The sequence below is a fragment of the Ixodes scapularis genome, unplaced genomic scaffold, assembly GCF_016920785.2.
Source record: "Ixodes scapularis isolate PalLabHiFi unplaced genomic scaffold, ASM1692078v2 PGA_scaffold8__174_contigs__length_109621045, whole genome shotgun sequence".
Classification (NCBI taxonomy): Eukaryota; Metazoa; Arthropoda; class Arachnida; order Ixodida; family Ixodidae; genus Ixodes; species Ixodes scapularis.
The window spans coordinates 95,930,248-95,949,772 of NW_024609883.1; the positions used below are offsets into that span (position 1 = coordinate 95,930,248).

The 19,525-nt window shown below is 47.0% G+C and overlaps 1 protein-coding gene and 1 non-coding gene across 2 annotated transcripts in view; one reads left to right on the top strand and one right to left on the bottom strand.

Annotated features, from left to right (window-relative positions):
• Nucleotides 1–19,525, bottom strand: part of LOC8029641 (sodium- and chloride-dependent GABA transporter 1) — a 130,836-nt gene that overhangs the window by 27,694 nt on the left and 83,617 nt on the right. Inside the window, exon 2 of the mRNA XM_029993149.4 lies at nt 16,983–17,114. Coding sequence (XP_029849009.1) covers nt 16,983–17,114 — 132 coding nt within the window. The remainder of the gene's footprint in view (nt 1–16,982; nt 17,115–19,525) is intronic.
• Trnap-agg lies at nt 7,486–7,557 on the top strand. Its single transcript has one exon. It is a non-coding gene; the product is annotated as a tRNA-Pro (tRNA).

Here is a 19,525-nt window from a genome sequence, read left to right on the forward strand (position 1 = left end):
AGGAAGAAGAGGGGCTCGAAGCCAGGATTCCCCGGGTCCTGCGGCGCGAGCTTTCGGTAGCTCTGTCCGCAGCACCAAATGTCACGCTACACAACTATACACTGTGGCACGCCAAGGCTATCGCGGCTCTCACAGAGCTGCAGCACCGCACTTCTGTAAGGGTATGGACGCTTTGTATCAGCTGTGCATTGGCGCCGCCATAACTGACCTTCAGTTTTTGTTTCCTCTTATTACGTTTTCTCCACTTCATTAATAAGAAGTTTTCATACATTATTATTAAAACATGACGACCAATCAATCTCTAAATCAGGGGCCCGACGTTTCGAAACCTGTTTGGCTTCTTCTTCGGGGGCGACTATGGAGGAAAAGAGCCGCAATCTTCTTTTTCCTCTATGGCTGAGGCCATAGAGTTCTCAGTTTACCGGAAACCAACGCACACCGGAAGATACTTCCAATTTGACTCCAACCACCCAACGAGTCATAAAGTATCGGGCGTTAACACACTCCTATCAAGGGCAAAGAACCTTTGCTCAACTGATTCTGACCGACGAAAAGAAGAAGAAACCATCATTTGCGACCTCAAGGAGAACGGATATACGGGCAGCTTCATACACCGCATTGCCCGTCGTCCTAAACAAAGTTGACAACATCGCCAGTCACAGGTTGATACGAAACGCCGGCCAACCACGCGCATCAACGTCCCCTACATCAAGGGAACAAGTGAAGCGCTGGCACGGGTGCTAGCGAAGGAAGGCATTCAGATGGCCCACAAGCCAATTTCAACCCTTGGGCGCTTTATGCCACGACCGAAAGATCGGCCCCCTAAAGAGAGAGCTCAAGGTGTGGTGTACGAGATTCCCTGCGCAGGGTGCCCACCCTCGTACATCGGCGAAACAAAGAACTATCATGAACGGATTCGTCAACACGAGGCTGATGTGCGCAACTTCGATCAAGAACGCAGCGCAATTGCTGAACACTGTGAAAAAAAAAAAAAAAATGACCACCGCATTGACTTTCTAAACACACGGATCCTGGACATCGAAACTAATCTTCGCCGGAGGCTCTTCCTTGAATCTTGGCACATTCAGACCACGCCAACAAACATCAATAGGTCTCTTGGCGCACTGCCATCTGTGTATGTGAACGGGCTCCACCATGTGTCTTCAAAAAACAAAGAGGTAGAATAAGGGATCGTGCACACTCGCCTCCGCCATAGGGGAAAAAAAAAAAGAAAAGAAGATTGCGGCTTTTTTCTTTTATAGTCGCTTTTGAAGAAGCCGAACAGGTTTCAAAACGTTGGGCCCCTGATTTAGGGATTGGCTGGTCGTCATTTTTTAATAATTATTTCCCCAACCAGACAGACTTCTGTCTAATGTTTACTTTTGCGTTTCCCCCTCCGCTAATCCCTCCGCAACGAACAAGTTACTACTGCGCCTGCGCGCCGATAGCCTTGACTATAGAGGGGTATCGTAGCGGACTGCAAAGGGATTTGCGGGTTGGCGAAAACGATCTACAAAAACTCCCTATTAACGCAGCAAGGACGGTTATTACGATGTTTTCGCCGTCCCGTAACGCTTTCCGCAACCCGCTATGATACCCTAAACTCTAGAGTCAAGGCCCTCGGCGCGCAGGCGCAGTACCGGCTTCTTCGTTGCGGAGGGCTTAGCGGAGCGGGGAAACGCGGTCTTCGCAAACGCCCTATTGCCGTATTTTACGTTCTACTGTGTCCTTCTTCCCAGCATTGACCTGTGCAGAGGCTCGTCAACGTCCGCTTCAGTGGCCAGCATCTGGGTAAGACAAGAGAAGGTCAGCAATGGCGGCTGTATTCTGACGCGTGTGCCCAAGGCGTCTCATCTCTCTCTCTCCTTCGTGTGTGGAGGACGCGTTCAAGCACTGCGGAAGGCATACCCTATAGCCTTGGCAGCGTATCACGAAATAGTTGACGCCCAGGTGTCCGTGCAATACAGGATCACGCGAACGTGATAAGAAATGCGTGAGGGGGAGCGAATAAACAGCCGCAATTATCGGACCCTCAGTCTGACGTCACGGACGAAAGTAAAGGCTAGCCCACATGGTGCGCTTTTCTCCGCGTCTGCGTCGCGTCTGCGCCTGCGCTTTGACGTCACTTCCGGCGCCGGGACGAAACGCAGCGTTTTTTGACGCATCCCGGCGTATCTGGAGGAGCCAGATATTTTGCGTCCACGCGTCGCGTCTCGCGCTGCGTCCAGAAGGCAACAACCAATGAACCGCCGTGTTCACTAGTTGCAAGGAGCGTTTGAATTTTCTCCACTGTAGGACTGTAGTTTTCGCCACAGACCTCGCGACGAAGGCGATAATAATAATAATAATAATTTTTATTTGCACATATTGCGATACCCACTCGGCAGCGTGCGAGGCTAGGCGAAAAGGTAGAGACCCTTACGCAGGTGGGCCTGCTAGCCCGCCGCCAAGTAGGGAAAGGGATACGGGAAAGGAAAATAAATAAAAACACTCAAAACAGAAAGATACACACAAATACGGGTAGCAGCCCTGTGCCATTCCAAGGCAAAGCGCACGCGCGCACGCACACACACATACCCGCGCGCGCGGAGTTTACAAAATTTGCACGCTCGCGGCCTTAAATAAAAACGGCTTTTATGCCCCGCCAACGCTAGCAGCAGGGCGAACATGGGTAGTTACGTCCTTCCTCCCGCGGATATCAGTTTATCATACCTTTTACACAAGTCCAGGGAATCCTCTCTGCTCCGCGGGAGAGGCTGACGCTGCTTCAGCGGAACAGAGAGAACCTAGCGAAGTACAAAAGCGTCCTGCACTCTGGCAGGCCAAATGTAAAGAATACAAGGACACCGAGAGACAAAGGTACAAAATTAGTACTACCGGCAATAACCGCTACAACGTAACCACAGTAGCGGCCAGCGGCCAGCTGTAAATGGCGTATCGAAACGTGGATGAGGCGTACGCACTAAAAAGGATGAAAATTAGTGAAATTGAGCTTCATTGCGATTGCTGTAATAAAAATGAGTGTTTACTACTACTAAAATTAAATATTACGGCATGTAGCCATCATTTACCGCGCGATTTCTATTTAATGTTTGCTTTTGTTTCTTAAGCGCGTCTGGCTACGTTGGGCAGACGCTTCAGAAACGCAGACGCGAAGCGCTGCACGGTAGCGCTGCGTGTGGTTTGACTGGGCGCACGCGTCCTGCTTAGCGCGCGCGCCAAGCCGAGACGCGCGTGTAGACGCACTGAAAAACGCGCCATGTGGGCTAGCCTTAAGGCGTTGTCGGCTTCCGTAGGTGGCACCCACGCATCCATACACTTTTTTTTTTCTAGAAAAAAGTCAGTACCAAAACAAAAAATAAGTATATTTTGATCCGGTACAGGATAGTATTATTTTTATAACTATTATTTCGCTATTTTTTATAACTATTATTTTGAACTTTTGAGTAACCGCGCGGCAAATAACGACTATAAAAAAAAGCTAAAAAAAAGAAACGGACACCGAGATTTGTTTTATTGTAGTACATTCAAGAAGTAATCACTTCTGACACGCCGCTAACATGCCACAATAACAATAACAATACATATATATATATATATATATATATATATATATATATATATATATATATATATATATATTATGTTTAAAAAAACGAAGAGTACGAATAGCTTCTTGCAGACTTGCTAACGACGCTAGACGTTTAAAAAACTCGGTTAGGCGGTTGCGTTACAAATTACGCTGAGGGGCTCCTAATTTAGTTCTGGGAATGACATGCCCCCCCCCTTCCCCAAACCTCTTCTCCCCCATCCCACCCCCCCCCCAAAAAAAAAAAAAAAATCAAAAGGGAGGAAATAAAGGAGACCAGATTAAATGTTCTAAAAACGAAACAAAAGAAGAAAAAAGCAATACTTTGAACAGGGGAAAAAAGGAAAGCAACGTGGTAAAAGGGGAGGTGGAGTATCGTTAAAATTCGGGACCGCAGCGACCACGGATGGTGCTGTTAGGGAAATAAAGGCAGGCTCATTTGCATTGGGGAACACTTAACCCAGCCGCAGACATGCTTGCTGAAAAAAGAAAAGATCGTATTTCTTGTTGTCTTCATTTTCTATAAGCAGCAACCTAGTTGAAAACAAACAAACAAAATAAAACGCTCGCTTTAAACGGACAGGCATGCCCAAAATTTTAATTACGTCCCCGATTCTAAAAAAAAAAAAAAGAAGACAAAATCAAGTTGTGAGAGAAAATGAAGTTTTAGCGCGCCACATCTCATAGAACTGCGGCGTGACGCAACTTGAGATCTTTTTGCCTAAACTGTTCGTACAAACCACTTCGTCTGTTTCTGGTTCTTTTTTTTTAATTTTTCTTCTATTTTATTCAGCGAAGTCGTTCTGAACCAACGACATACCACGTTGCGATGAAATGAGCTGTGAACGCACTCGCACGAGCGATTTTCTAACGATGGTAATGACTCTCTAGGGTTCGTACAGCCTATCTCCCACATTTTGTTTTTTGCTTACACGAAAAAAACAAAACAAAAAAAACTTGAAAACGTTATTTTGGTTTTTTAGCTCCTCAAATTTTAAAAAGTCTGTTGCGTCTACTTTCCCGCGAAGCACTCGAGAGAGCCAATCTTTGCAATCTCCTGATGGAGTTCGGCTAATGACGAATAAAAATATGTTGAAACATACAAAAAAAAAAAAAAAGTTCTTTGCGCTGTGACATTAAGTATGGCGTTTCGCGAGCTTAGGTCATGCCACACTGTTAGATATGTGTGAACACCGCGCGAGTCGCAGCTGCTCAGATAAAGTCCTCTCCTCGTATTGGTTACGAGCTCCGCCACCAGACGGCTCCTCGATAAGCGGCTAATGGCAGCTCATCGCGGGCCCGGTTTGCCATGCTTATCTAAGGGAAGCATGTGCTTCTTTTTTGAGTCGCCTTCTGGGTGCGACACGTCAAGTAAAACTTGGCACTTGCTCTATGCGTGTTGCTTAGACACTGCTTCGCCATTGACCCTAGTGTCTTGCCTCAACGGCGGCAATAAGAGACTCATGAAAGCGTTGATGCTAAGAGATGTCTGGCGCGGAGCTCAAACACAGTCCGTCAAGGTCAGAGCAGACTTAAGGAATTGAGAACAGAGCGCAAAAAAGACGAGGACAACGAGAGTAGTGCACATGACAAGAACTGAAGTTTTATTAAAAACGGCTCAAACAAGAAAATACCACAAAGCCAACCAACGCCGAAACAACCAATGGCGTGTCGCTCACCAGGCATCTATAAAATCTATCTTTTTTTCTGTGAAGATAAACCGGAGGTTGGTTGACGCAATGCCCCCAACCCGCTTTTTCGTTAGTATGAGCGTCCAGCACCTCTCTTTGCACTTTTGTGCGCCCTCTGCCAATGATTATGGTATCTTTGAAGACGGGGTGACACAAGCAGTCTCTGCAGTGTACGCATAAGTGACCTCCTGTCATTGACCGCAGGGAATTAGGGCATGTTCACGCATTCTCTCATTGACGCAGCGTCCCGATTGTTCTATATAAACCCGGCCGCATGACAATGGGATTTTGTAGATGACACCCACCACGCTATCCACGAACTTGTTGATATTGCCGCGCCCAGGGCTGAGAAAGCAACGCTCGGTCACGGACCTCCAGAAAGTTCTCGTTTATTCATGTACCGCATGTAACTTCTATCACTTATTCCTGCTTTTGTTTTCTAGAAAGTGCGTGTTCATTCTCGCCCGATCACGCGACGCTCGAGCCGCTTTCGCCGAATCTTCGAGATAGCGACGCACTCTAGATAAGAGGCCGCCCGCGACCTTGTCGAGTCAGTCTCGCCCTAGCGCTCGATTCTGCTGACACGCCGACTTCGACGCCCGCGACGCTCTGCTTTCTTCTGTTTCCTTCTTCATTTTTGGCACAAGTTCGCCACATTAAACGTTTATTTATTTCTCTTTATTTCTTGTTTATTGGTCACGACTCACCACCCGTGACAATATGTTTAAGCGTACATGACCTCTTGTTACTGCTTGACTGGTTTACTCGCGGGCAAAGTTGTGCTAATTTGCGAGGCGCCGGAAAAAAACATTGGCACGTTGAACCGGTTAGCCACTTCTTTAAATTATGTGAAACCTTATGTAATATGGGATAATCTGAGGTCTTTGTTTAGGCTTTACTTTTGGTTCCTGAGAACCACTCTTGACTTTTTTTTCAAGAGTGTTTGAGAGACACCAAGCAAAACGGACAGAGAAAATCTTGCTCCTAAAAGTCGCTTGACCTGAGCTTCATAGCTGTCAAGCATGGCATGGTGACAAAACCTGTACAGTGAAGCTTTAAGGCATGACGTGGCAATGTTTCGTTTCACAAATTTAGAATGGGCGGCATCGTATGGCAGGATTTCCTTCTTGGTTCGCGGGTTGTAACGCCAACACACACGCCAACACACATCCAAAAACTGCAAGTTTGTAGGTGAACTTTAGGCCTGGAGAGCAGCGCTTGAAAATGGTCATTACATCACCTACAACCTTTTGCAATGCCAATTTGCCGACAGCTCTTAAGAACACCAAATAATTATCAACAAACACACACCCACATATATATTTACGCACACACATCACATATATATATGTGATGTGATGTGCGTATATATATATATATATGTCATTGAGAAAACAGTAAGTTGATTAATGTGCAATAAAAACGCGCCCTTTTGTTTTGTACTCGTGTATCTGCCAGCTTTAAAAAAAAAGTTACTCGTTTGGGCGTTTATTTGTCCACCATCATTGGTTTCCTTAAATAGGCTACGCTAATTCACCGACTATCCTCTGAGTGCAGCCATTTCGGTGCTTAGTGAAGAGTGAGCTCAGTTGACTTCTAAAATGCGAATTCCCAAGCTTTAGACATACGGTACCAAAAAAGCTCAGGCGAAACGGTCTTGCTCCGTCCCGGACAGCCTTAAAATTTCCAGGGGAGGGGAAAGCTCCTTTTTGTCATTTCAGATACAGGGTCAGGTAACTGGGGGCAACCATCTTGAACACCAAGACTACTCGAGTGTCCTTATTCTGAACTCAGCTTAGTTCCGTGACTCTAAGGTTTCCCAGCACTGCATAAGAAGCATCACATTTAATCTTATCTCGACTCTGATTGGAAGCATCATATCTATCTTGCCGGCAGCGGAAACCTCCTGCAATGATGCGAAGTAAAACATATACGTTGTTTTCGAACGACAAAGTCGATCTTTAATTTTCAAAGCTCTGGCATAACCAGCCAATTCCAGAGAGTAGGTCAGGCATGATAACAAGAATATCGTGTTCGTCTGCTAAATAACAAAAAAAAGAAAAGGTAAAAAACGGTTTACTCTATCAATTAAAAAAAAAAAAAAAAAAAAAAGTTGGACAACGGCATGTCGAAAACGTTCAGAAAGAAGCAGCTTGCGTTTGGTAATGTAGCTTGTTATTAGCAGGACGTTACGCGAAATAGTGTGGCTCGTTGGTCTAGGGGTATGATTCTCGCTTAGGGTGCGAGAGGTCCCGGGTTCAAATCCCGGACGAGCCCGCTGGTTCTTTTTTTTTTTTTATTATTATTTTAGCATTGGGGGGGGGGGGGGGGGGGGGGGGGGTTCCAATTATTTTCTCGTTACTAGCTGGTAATGCGGGTAAGCGTCTCGAAATTAAATTTCCCCCGACCCTAGGCAAAGAGTCGCCGCTATAGAACGCTAAAACGCAGCACGCAAACAGAGACAATTTTTGCCACAGCTTTAGAGCGTCGGGCCGATAGTCTCGCGGTGCCGAGTTTTATTCTCGTTCGGGGACGTTGGAAATTCTGTTCTTTCACTTGAATTTATCACTTCTTTTTATCGCATGTCCTTTTCTTTCCCCTGATATCCGTGCCACGTATTTTCTTTTTCTTTGTGGCATTTCGTTAGAACCGTTTGAAATTGGGGTAAAACCTACAAGCATTTGGCCTCGTTTCGTAAAGTGTACCCCAAAAATTATAAATCGACTCTTTAAAAAAAAAAAGTGAAAACTAAAAAAAAAAAAAAAAGATGTGTTCGTGTTTCTTTTAGTCCTGCCAATTTTTACTGCTCCGCGTGCGTGTTGACGAAAAGCGGACCCGCTCAAGCTATGAGATAACACACGCAGCCTCAACAACAATCAATACAACCCCTCCAAAAAAACTGAAGCTTCCAAACAGCAGCAGTAGCGTGAAAGATAAGAGAGAAGGGAAGCGCGACGGAAACAAGGCGCAAGCAACAGCCTCGCGACGTCGAGGTGCAAGTATAATTCAAGCAAGGAGCAGGGAAAAAGTCCGGGACCCTTTCACGTCATCTCCCGGGCCCGGACTCCGCGGATCCTCTCCCGGATTTTTCCCCCCGCGCCGGAATCATAAAGACAGAGCCCCGGTTCGAGTGAGAGGAGGAAAGGGGAAGAAAGGAGAGAGCGTGGCAGCAGTGAGGAAGGGGACGGGGGAGAGGGGGGAGACGGTGGCTGGAACAGTGGCTCCGAGCTCCGAGATGAAGAACACAGCCCAGTGAACCAGTGACCCCTGCCGCGGTGGCGGCAGCACCTGAGCGAAGTCTCTCTCTCTCTCTCTCTCTCTCTCTCATTTTCGCCCTTTCCCGATAATCCGCCACCCTCTCCCCTTTTTTGCTCCGCTGGCTTTCGAGAGTCTCGTGCAAGCATCGAGTCAGCTGTTGGCAGCAGCAGCGGCACGTGCTTCTTCCTCCATAGTTTTAGGAAGGGTTCGCTTTCTCGGTCCACAAATTTCCATAAAAACTGAGTTTTTTTTTTTTTTTCTTGCTCTTTTTTTTTTTGATTACTGCTTTAGTTTGGAGGACATATCAAAGAGTAGGGACACTAGCGTTGAAGGGTGGTACTTTTCTCTTTCCGCACAGGCTTTTTGTTTGATTTGCTGGGATTTCCTTACGAAGCGTCTTTCGGTAAAAAGGTTTTGAGCAGTTTTGGCGGTAACGCATTACCAACAACGGCGTTACGGGCAACGCGTTACTTTCTCTGCAACGTTGTAAGGGAGCGCGAACGCGTCCGGAAGCGGAAACCATGTAATGCTTGATGCTGAGCATAAAACGGGCCTGCAGTGCTGGATCGTGCACGAACCATGGACCTTGACAAACGCGTGTGTCACCATCTGTCTACGCGCAGTGACTGAGCGTAACTAAAGAAACTAAAGAATAAACTGCAGGTAACGACACGCACACTCAAAAGTCTCAAAAGTCTTAAGTAAGAACTGCAGGTAACGACTCAAAGGTCTGCAGGTAACAACAAACACACTCAAAAGTCTCAAAATTCTCAAGTAACGACTGCAAGTAACGACTCAAAAGTCTGCAGGTAACAACAAACACACTCAAAAGTCTCATTGAGACTTTTGAATGTGTGCGTCATTACCTGCAGTCTCGTTTTTTTTTAATCATGTTTAATGCACACAAGCTCGTGTGCGTCCTTACATTTATTTTAAAGAAAAGCTTAAATAAACAAAAACAAGAACGAAAAAGGCTGCGCACGCTTTCAGTCTCTTATCAAAACGATACGAATGCTTTACTTGTTGCTTTTTCGTCCTCGTTATTTTCATTAATTTTATCCATCAATCAAATTCTGCCTGTTCGGCGCCCGCGAGCGATGCTGAAGTGCGCGACGATGCACATCCTAAACGCGATCGAAAAATGTTCGATTTTGCTCGCCGGACACGCGCGCGCTGCTAAAACTTGAGAGCTACAGCCATATATATTCCTACAGCTGTTGTACGCCCCTCATCCCCGGCCCAAGTTCTGAGATGGAGCAGGCCGGCAGATAGACTCCCGCTAAGCGAGACGAAGCAGCCGCGGGTCAGGCTCCACTCGTCTTCATTTCCGCGACAGGAGGGTCCCATACAGGGTCGAACGTAGCTCCAGCCAGTCAGAATGAGCCTCTCCTCCAGAAACAGTCAGCAGCAACAAGAGAGACCACGGCCCGACAGAGAACGGTGGACAAGCACACAAAACAGCAAGACTCCGAGAGGGAAATGCACAAGTGCAACGAAGTTGCTTTACGGATTGTTTAGGTTGCTTTACGGATTGTTTTTCAAAGGCGATGAACGATATACGAATGCAGTCAGTGCAGGTGAGTTTTTTTTTGCGGCAAGGAAGACATGACATAGGTGGGTAATCGTCAAGATACGCCTCGAGAATTAACTGAAATTTGGTAATTGGCTTTTTTAATTAGTGAAAATAAACATGTGGTTCCAATAGGCCCTTTTCCGCCATTTAGTCTGGCCAGTTTGATGACTATCGTCATCTGAGGAATGGCGTCGTTCGAGTGAACTAGAGGAAGTTCTCGTTTACCCGGTCACTCTAGCGTCCAGCCGACGCCTTGGCCGTACTAAGGGTGGCCTTGGGGTTACACCAACTCATGTTTACAAACAAACCGGAGCGCCCCTAGCGGACGCCACCGGCGCCGCGCATGAGCGATGGGGGTGTGAGCCAGAAGCTCGCCGTCGCCCATAAACAAACCATTGGAATGCGATGTTGTCGGCGTCGGTGTGAGTCCCCGCGCTCTTTTTCGCGTTGCAATTATTGATTCTACGTCTTCCTGTGCAATGTCTGACCACTTCAGCGCTGTCAGCGAAGTTACCGAGGCTCGTTACACCGCAAGACTTCGCGCGAATAATGTGACATGGGGCGATTCATTCCGTGTGGACGCCGCAGTATGTACGCTAAAGCCTGATTCGCATGATGCGATTTCGCTCGCAATTTTCAGTCGCGACGCCGCTCGGGCTGCAAAAGTGTGAAGCGTAGCTGAGATAGTCAATGTCGAGACTGAAAATCGCAAGCAGAATCGGACCAAGTGAATTAGGGATAACAAGTCGGTGATGGTCACTGGTAACAATGATAATCTTTTTGTATCTACTGTTTACATCGAGCCTGCTTACCAACCTTCAAATTTAAGTATTTTGAGGCCTGCACTTACTTCTTATCGCAAGTACCGGGCCAATATTTGGTCTACGGGCCGGCGTTGTCTAAGAGAGCAGACAAGCAGAAACGTTTGAAAGAGCAGACGACAGTTCGAACGATCAGGCTGCCGTTTGAACTTGAAGACGCACTGAACGTAGTCCGCAGGTGGTCCGCACAACTTGACGGTTTTCTGGCGGTCATGTTGGAACAAAACAAATAAATCTGATGACCACAAGTACCCCTGAATTCAACCCAAAGTGCTTCCCGCCCAAGCAATTGTTGTCCGACGGCGTCTGCTTTTCCCTTTTCACAGCACATATCCAGATTCTCGGACGAACCGAGCACGTGAAAACTGACCTTCAAACCTTTCTCGACACTTTTGGTACGGCCCCAGTCGCGGCGTTTTGACGAGAAGGCAGGTTTTTGTCTGGTTCCTTTCAAAACAACGCAGGAATACACGTCTGGCATAGGGACTTCTGCCCACAGCCCCAGACCGGAAGTGCGACCGACGCGCCACTACCGCGTTGTGACCTCACAGAGTTGAGTTCGTGTATAATGGAGGAAGTTGAGGATCCTCCGAAGCGGAGGTTCGTCTGCTTCTTTTGCTTGGGTTGTGATGACGTCAGAAAGGCACTGAGCTCTGATTGGTTCTGAATGAAGGATAGTGAGTAGACCTAAGGCAGCTTGCTTTGAGGTCGCCACTCGTGCAATAGGCACGAGGCTTTCTGCGCAAAAAGACCGGATAAGCTACAGGGTGCGCTAGATTACCACTCTTGTAACAGATGCAATGCTGGCATATAAATATTTTGCGTTTTTTGTTTGTTTGTTTTTTCGTGAATATTTCGGTGGAACCGTAAGAAAAGGTGAGGTAGTTACGTTCAGTTTCTGGATGGTCATAATGTTTCTTGAAACATTATGACCATCCACACAAAAGTGACCACTTTTTAACGGTAATGATAACGCGTTCCTTTCATGTTGATGTAAAGTAGGTAGGTAACGTGTTCCTTTTATTTGCAAGTAGCGAGTAATGTACTTCATTACCTTTGTCTTTTTTTTGTTTTTTTTTTGTAACGCCTACAACACTGATGCAACCAGTGTCAGTCATAACGCACATTCTGACAAAAAAACCTGCAAACCTTAAAACATAAAACGCAGCGAAGTTTTTTATCTACCGACTAAAACGTTGACGACGAGGATGCCACCGAAACTGGATTAATTACATCTTCCCCTTACAACTAGAAATTGCGACGAGAACGTAGAAAAATAAATGCTGCGAAAGAAAGAGAGAAACGGGAGACAGAGCGCTCTGGAGGGCGGCTCACAAAAGGAGCTGCGGGGATCTGCTTTTTATCAGAGCGCCGGCGCTAAACCCCCGAGCTCCTCGGCCAATTCTTGAGATAGGCCCCTCAATGACCGCAGCCTGAGCTGGACAGAGAGTCTCGAACAAGTAACGGGACCAAGAAAAAAGAAAAACGGAGCGAATTGCTCGGAAGACTATGAACATTGAGCCTTCCCGGAGGACGCACACAAAAGGGACCGACCGGGGGACGAAGTGTCCCGTTTTTAGGGAGCTTCTTTTATATCGTCCATCACTCCTAGTTTTTTTTTTAACTGTTGCTGTTTTTTTGTGTTTTTTTTTTGCTTTTTCTTTCTTCGAATGTCTATCTGGGGTTGGGTGTGTGCACGTTAATAGTGTGCAGTGTAACACCACTGTGAAGGCTACATGGCGACTTGGGGCGTGCGGCGTAAATTCGGATAAAATGTGATACTGCGCAAAAAAGTTTGATATTAAAATGATTACGTGACGCAGCTAAAATCGCTATTTCTTTTTTTTTTTTTTGTCCTGGTGGACTATCGCCTCTCAATGACAAGCTCAAGATTCAAATTTTTTAAAGTCTATCATTATTAATTATTTTGTTTGTTGAGCGTGCCTACTTTGCACTTTTCCTACTAACTTCCTCGTTGCTCTCCCGCTTTGCAATACTTTGGGGGCCTTGGAAGGACTAGGATTACATAAATAGGCACTCGCATTTCTTATCACCTGGAACAGCGTTAATTGAACTATTAATGCTGCTTCTTAATGTAAATAGGCACACTTTGTTCAAAGTCATCCAGAGGTGTTTCGTAACTTTACTCCTAAGCTTGGCCCGATGTTGGTTATATAATTTCGATAAAACTGAATGGGCAGAGAAAAGCTTGGAATCGTTGCCGGCACGGCTTTAATTTCTCTCCGAAGGTCCACAGACACATCCGCTAAAAGCTATTTTGTCGTTTTATCTTGAGCTGAAGCTCTCGGTAGAGTTGAAGATATGGGGTTACCCAGTGGCGTACCAACTTGTTTTTGAGTGGGGGGAGGCAAACCAGACCCCGCCCACCCCCCCCCCCCCCCCCCCCCCCCCCCAGGGCGGGGGGGCGGTGCCCTTGGTATACCTTGGGAGCCGCCGGACGGTGTTTGCCCTGCCGAGTGGCGGCTGTTTCAGGGGGGGGGGGGGGGGGGGCAAAGCACATGCCTTACCCCCCCCCCTCCCCCCCTGAGGACTGGGGGGGGGGCAAGCGTCCCCCTTGCCCCCCTCCCCCGGTTGATACGCCCATGGAGTTACCTAGTTTCCCACCTGCCGACACATCAAACGGCGGCATGGATTTTGCATCTAAGGATTTCTATTGTTGTGGCATATTCTGATAACAAGTAGCAAGCGGGGTGCCGACTCTGGAAAGCTTAAAGGGTACTCCACCGATTTTTTGAGCTACCTCAACTAACTATATTTTCTGACTCCCCGGCCTTTGCTCTCTCCGGTATGCTATTTAGAATCGCGAAATTCATAATAGGTATTGTGAAATCGGCAAATGAAAATGATGCAAAAACCAACATTCAAATATACGCGCACTTTTCAGTGCCGTGACGTCAGTGGCAGGCAGGTTTGCCAGTCGAGCAAGCATCCAAAAAATAGAATATGCCGATCATTTGTTCCGTGCTGGAGCGCGGGTACTGCAGCGAGCTTCCCAAGCATTCATTTGACACCATGAAACTGCTTCGAATCAGTTTGAAACAAAATGTACAGCCCAAAGAGTGAACCCCTGCCTTCCACTGACGTCACTTTTTCATTGTTGCCAGTAGAGACGTCGAGCTTGAAAAACACGGTGAGGACCAAAACTGTAAATTCAATAACTTCGCGAAAAAACAATATTTTAACCTAATATTTGGGATACTATTTTCGCGATGTTTGTTGGTTAGTTTAGCAAAATTTCAAGCAAATCGGAGATGGTCTATTTGTGGTGATATCTGAATCCTACGGGCTCTAATCATCCTAGAAAAAACCTAAATTAGACTCATGGACGGCTAATTTTTTAAATTAATAATCTAATCATAGATCGTGACACTCACATATCTCTGCATCTGTATACAAACACCAGGGGGAGAGAAAAAGAAAAAAAAAAAACACTTGCTAGGTGCGCAAGTCGCCGACCAATTCAAAGGAGTCAGCCTCATCGATCCATCCATTCATCAATGTCAGCAGTCATGATTTTTAATGATGAGGAGAAGGAAGAACTTAAAATACAAGCATTTGTGGTTCAGAGGGTAGAAAGATATAAGTACCTATACGGGGCGAGGGGGGGCGGGGGGGGGGGGGGGGGGGGGTACGAATTTCAGACTGTGTATTATCTTAGTGAGCGTGAAGAATATGTAACTGGTAAGGGCAACATAAAGGCATCTGCAATGAAGAATACAACTTCGTGGGATTATAAAAGGTAGGAGATGAAGTTATAGTTACAATTGAAAACGAGCGTGTTGGTTAATAGATACAAAACTTGAAAGTATAAAACAGAGAGGACGAGGACGGGAACATGATAAAATGACCAAGGTTAATTCTAAGTAATCGAAAATAACTAGATTCTGATGCGTTTTTCACTTTTCTTTTAGTGTATTCCCTTTCCTTTATAACTAGTATCTCCTTTCCCTCTTTGAGAACGTTGAGACCCTTGGGGGGCGGTTTTATCGTTGTTCCATTCTATGTTGTTGCTAAATGAAAGATGTCCTGTTCCCGTCCTCGTCCTCTCTGTTTTATACTTTCAAGTTCTTTCGGCAATGCAGGGCTGTGTATGAAATCTGATATCCAAGCAAGGTTTGAAGTTAAGGGGCTCTGCAATCCTATTTAACCGTCTACCTTTTTCGCGGTTTCCAGGTCTCCTGTGGTTCGGACAACCCAGCGGGCACGGAGAGAGTAACTAAATATCCATGCGTCATATTTTGACCAGATTACACGGAAACCTCCTCCTCCTACGGGGGCGCCCCGTGGCGTCGAACGCGCGCGGCGTGTGACGAAATCGTGACGTTTTTGGTCCTGACTTCAGCCGAGGAGAGAGAACTGCCCCGTTCCCGGGCAGCTGTCTCTCTCCTCGGCCTCACCTCCTTTCCCCGTCTTCCCCTCCCTCCCACATTCCTCAGTTACCGGGGCAAGGGGAATCCTCCGGCGCGGGAAAAGGGGGACAGAGGACCAAGGACGTCAAGAAGGAGGTTATTTTTTGCTTGTTTTTGCATCGGAAATTAAAAACAGCGCGGAAAGACGAGGACCAGACAAAGAAGTGACACGGACGTAGCGCTGACTTACAACTGAGTTTAATGAACGCAAACTCGCAATATATATTTGCGGTGTCACGAACAAAATTTTAATTTTGTTCGTGACACAACGCGCCAAAAAAGAGCAGTATTAGTAAGGTTCTCAATCTCGACGCATTTAACTATTTTCATTGGTCAAATTTTATGGATAGTTGAACCCAAAAATGCAACCTCTCCTGCCCCTATCCAGAAAACAATTGTGTCCGTGAAATTCTGTTGCTGAGAGTATACTATATTTACTTGCAATTTAGAACTGGTAATTTTTATTGACTATAAAGCCCATTAAACAATATGCCCCCCTCCCCCCCCCCCCCCCCCTCATGAACGGAACAACGTACGATTTATCCGAACGGAAGGTCCTTCAAGAGCATCGTATGAGCGGACACACACACACACACACACACACACACACACACACACACACACACACACACACACACACACACACACACTCTCTCTCTCTCTCTCCCTCTTTGGATGCAACCACAGAAAACCTTAACGAACGGAATGGCGTGATACAAGTCCAACAGAGGCAGATGATATGTAACGTATAGGCCAGGCGAAAGAAGGAAAGAATAGAGGATTTTTGAAACCACGAGCTCTGGCAGGGGACACTTCTATCCGTGTTCGCTATTATCGGCTACACGAATCACGCAGTGAAAAGAAGCGCAGGATAACGGCGCCATCACAGTGCGTGATCGGTTGGGCCGATCATGACAGCAGACACGCAAACGTAACGAGCGCCATGACGACGCCAGCGGAGTGTCGGCTGGGATCAGACCTTGTTTGAAACGAAGTAGAAACATAAGGCCGTATTCTGCTGCATTCTCTCAAATAAAGAGGCGAGTCCGGGAAATTGGACATGAGACTCCACCCAGCGATGACGCAGCATTCGGGTCCAATTAGTACCCGGGCTGCAGACCTCGTGACGTGAAAAACCCAGTACTTCTACCTTCTGTATATGTAGCTGGCGAATAGCACTCGCTGGATCCCCCAAGCACGGACTTGACATTTTGCCACTTTTAAGCAATTTCTTAGATCCCCCTTTTTTCCCCTTACCCAGGCCGTCGCCGGAGTCACATATGTCTGCAGCCAGCTTTCGAGGGTAATTTTAGGATGGGTACCCCTTTTTAAGGGGCCTTTTTGGGCAAGGCCCTAAAGGAAACTAACCGTCCACCCCGCCCCTACCTGGACGCGGGAAGAAGGACGTCCCTTCAATACAGAAGGACTTAGCTGGACGCGTGTGTTGGCATATAAGAACGCCGAAGTGCCCACGGCGAACTCGGCGCAAATCTCTTACGCCTCGCGATGGCTCACCTTTAGAGATGGGACGCGGACGCTTCTGTTCCCATGAGGACGCCGAAGAGCCCCCATGGCCACCTCAGCGCAATCTCTCGAGCAAAAAGTCTCTGGAGGGCTCACCTTTGAAGATGGGGCATATCTTCCAGACCCCGAGGCCCCCGATGCTGAGGTACTGTCCTAGGGACGTCTCGAGGAAGAAGGTGGGGATGCCCGCCAGGAACAGCGTGAGCAGATAGGGTACCAGGAACGCGCCTGCGGAACAATTAATGGCATCAATCAATCAATCAATCAATCAATCAATCAATCAATCAATCAATTATTTTCAGTTTTATTCAAAATAAGTACAGAACCTACTGCACCAACGCTTGGCTAGTCTTGGATCCATTCCAAATGTACAAAAATAAATAATGCGGCGGTTAGCGCACCCATGCATGTCCACAACAAAAAAACAAAACATGTATCTCTCATTCAAATACTGTTTCAATATAAAACGTTTTAAGTGTAGTTTCAAACATTTTTTTTTTTAAATTGGGATGTTATATTTAATATTTTTTGTTCCAGTACAGTCTATCATTCTTTAACCGTACATATTATGAGAGAATGGAGTGTTAACATTCTCGGAGTAAGCATTTCCAGTTATCCTACTCGATTGGGAATATATACTCGGTAGTAGTGGTGCCTGAGTCGTTAAAATATGGTCGGTCGGGAGAAATCCTCCGAGATCCTCGGTCTTAAGCTATAGATGCATTGTGCCATGAAACGCGTCTGCCACAGGTTACTGCGTCCTCAAAAATGGCCCCTCGAGTTCCTCCTTATCGACGTCCTGGAAGTTTCGCATTGTCGCCGGCTACGATTCTTGCGTTGTCACGGCAGCATGCGGTGGTAAATATGGCAGACACCTGTCCGTCCGACTGCATGTCGCGGTCTCCAGCTTGACGGACCACAAAAGCGTCAGGCAGCCAGGAGTTGGAACTCCGCGACGACAGTGACGCTCGCGTTCACTCGTATTTTCATAGCACCAACCGCCAGGATCGTGACATCCGACAACCATAGCCTCCTCTATACTCACAAAGTGTGGCAGTTCGACGACGGAGTTATATATAGTGCCCGGTCGCAGATTTGGAGAGCGCGAGGATCTGTTAGCACAGAGCATCAAAGAGCCATTTCTTGAGGAACACGGATGTCAGCGCACAGCCTTAGCAGCGGCGAGGACCCGAAACACACTTGTTCGCTTGGAAGAAGTGTGCCACATGACTGGCGCCGCAGCGGGGCGCCAGTCACGTGGCTCTCCTCTCATCCGTTGTCTGCCGCTCCACCTTTTCCATATCGGTGGCCGCGTCTCGTGGCGATTTGCCAGGCTTTGTCAGTACATAGGAGGCTATACGCCAACAAGACACGCCGGGGTCTGTAACGCCATTTGACCACTTTTGATGAATGGGTGGTACAGGACGCTAGACACACCTGAAGACACTTTTGAGACAGCGTATCACAAAAAAAGCACGCAGGAAGCGGTAAGCGAGGGAAGAGGATCTCGAAAAAGAGACCTGCGGGAAGCGTAAAAACCGGGTAAAAAAAAAAAAAAATCTGCATACAAATTTAAACGCAAGTCGCCGCGAGATCCGTGCTTCGAATACCGCATGGCAGTGAGTTCAATGAGAAAACTTGGGCACGCGGCATTCGAACTACGGATATGATGCATGATTTTGTATGATGCATGGGAGCAGTGTGACAGGCACTACTCATAGATCGTATAAAAGAGACTGTGGTCGCGTGTGACCATGATGATAAAAGTCTATGTGAGCACGCCTCAAGCAGGATTGAAACATGCTTGCTCCATAGCTAAATGTATGGTTCGAATACGTCCGCGGACGGTTTCTGTATGACCAATGTTACAGGGAAGCCATACAAGGAAGAAACGCGCCTCAGAGAGCGTCGACAGACTACCTTTTTTTTTTATGATGTATTAGAACTGTGATCACGGCTCGCACCGGGTGGTTGGCATATAATTAAAATTGCGTTTATCTTCTTCGGGAGAGCGAAAAAGAAATATACGAGTATAATAAAAACATAAAAAAAAGACACGTCGAGCAAGAAACTATAACTATGCTGGTTTAATATGGAGACAGTTTTAATATGTACAGTTTAAGCAGAAAGTATACGAGACACGAACCTTTAAGTATTATTCTTTCTGTCCTTACTCTCCGGGGATATAATGTCCCTCGAGACGACATCGTGGCTCCCGCGTTAATTGTACAGCTTCTTGCTTTTGCTCGGCTTCGCGGTGCTTTCCCACTTATTGCGGCACGGCCGAGAAAAAAGAATGCGTCGAAAACTTGGACAACGCACTCTCGACTTCGTAGAAGAGTTCTCGGCGCTGTCGCGAATTTCACTTCGGCCCCGAGAGCCGCCGGTCCCCGAGGCAGCGTTCTTGGATCTCGTTTTTATCTGGGTTGCGACTCTACTTCTCGAGCGGGATATCTTCATCTGGCGCGGCCCACTGACAGCCCTGATCGACGTCTTTGAGATGTCCTCGTCCCCTTCTCCCTGCCGTCCGAGACGTGGCGATAAAAGTCGACGCTGCTTGACGCTTGTCAGAGTCGAACTACCCTTCCTCCCCCCTCCCCTCCCCCCGGCCACCCTTCCCGGTTTCTCCAGTCCATGTG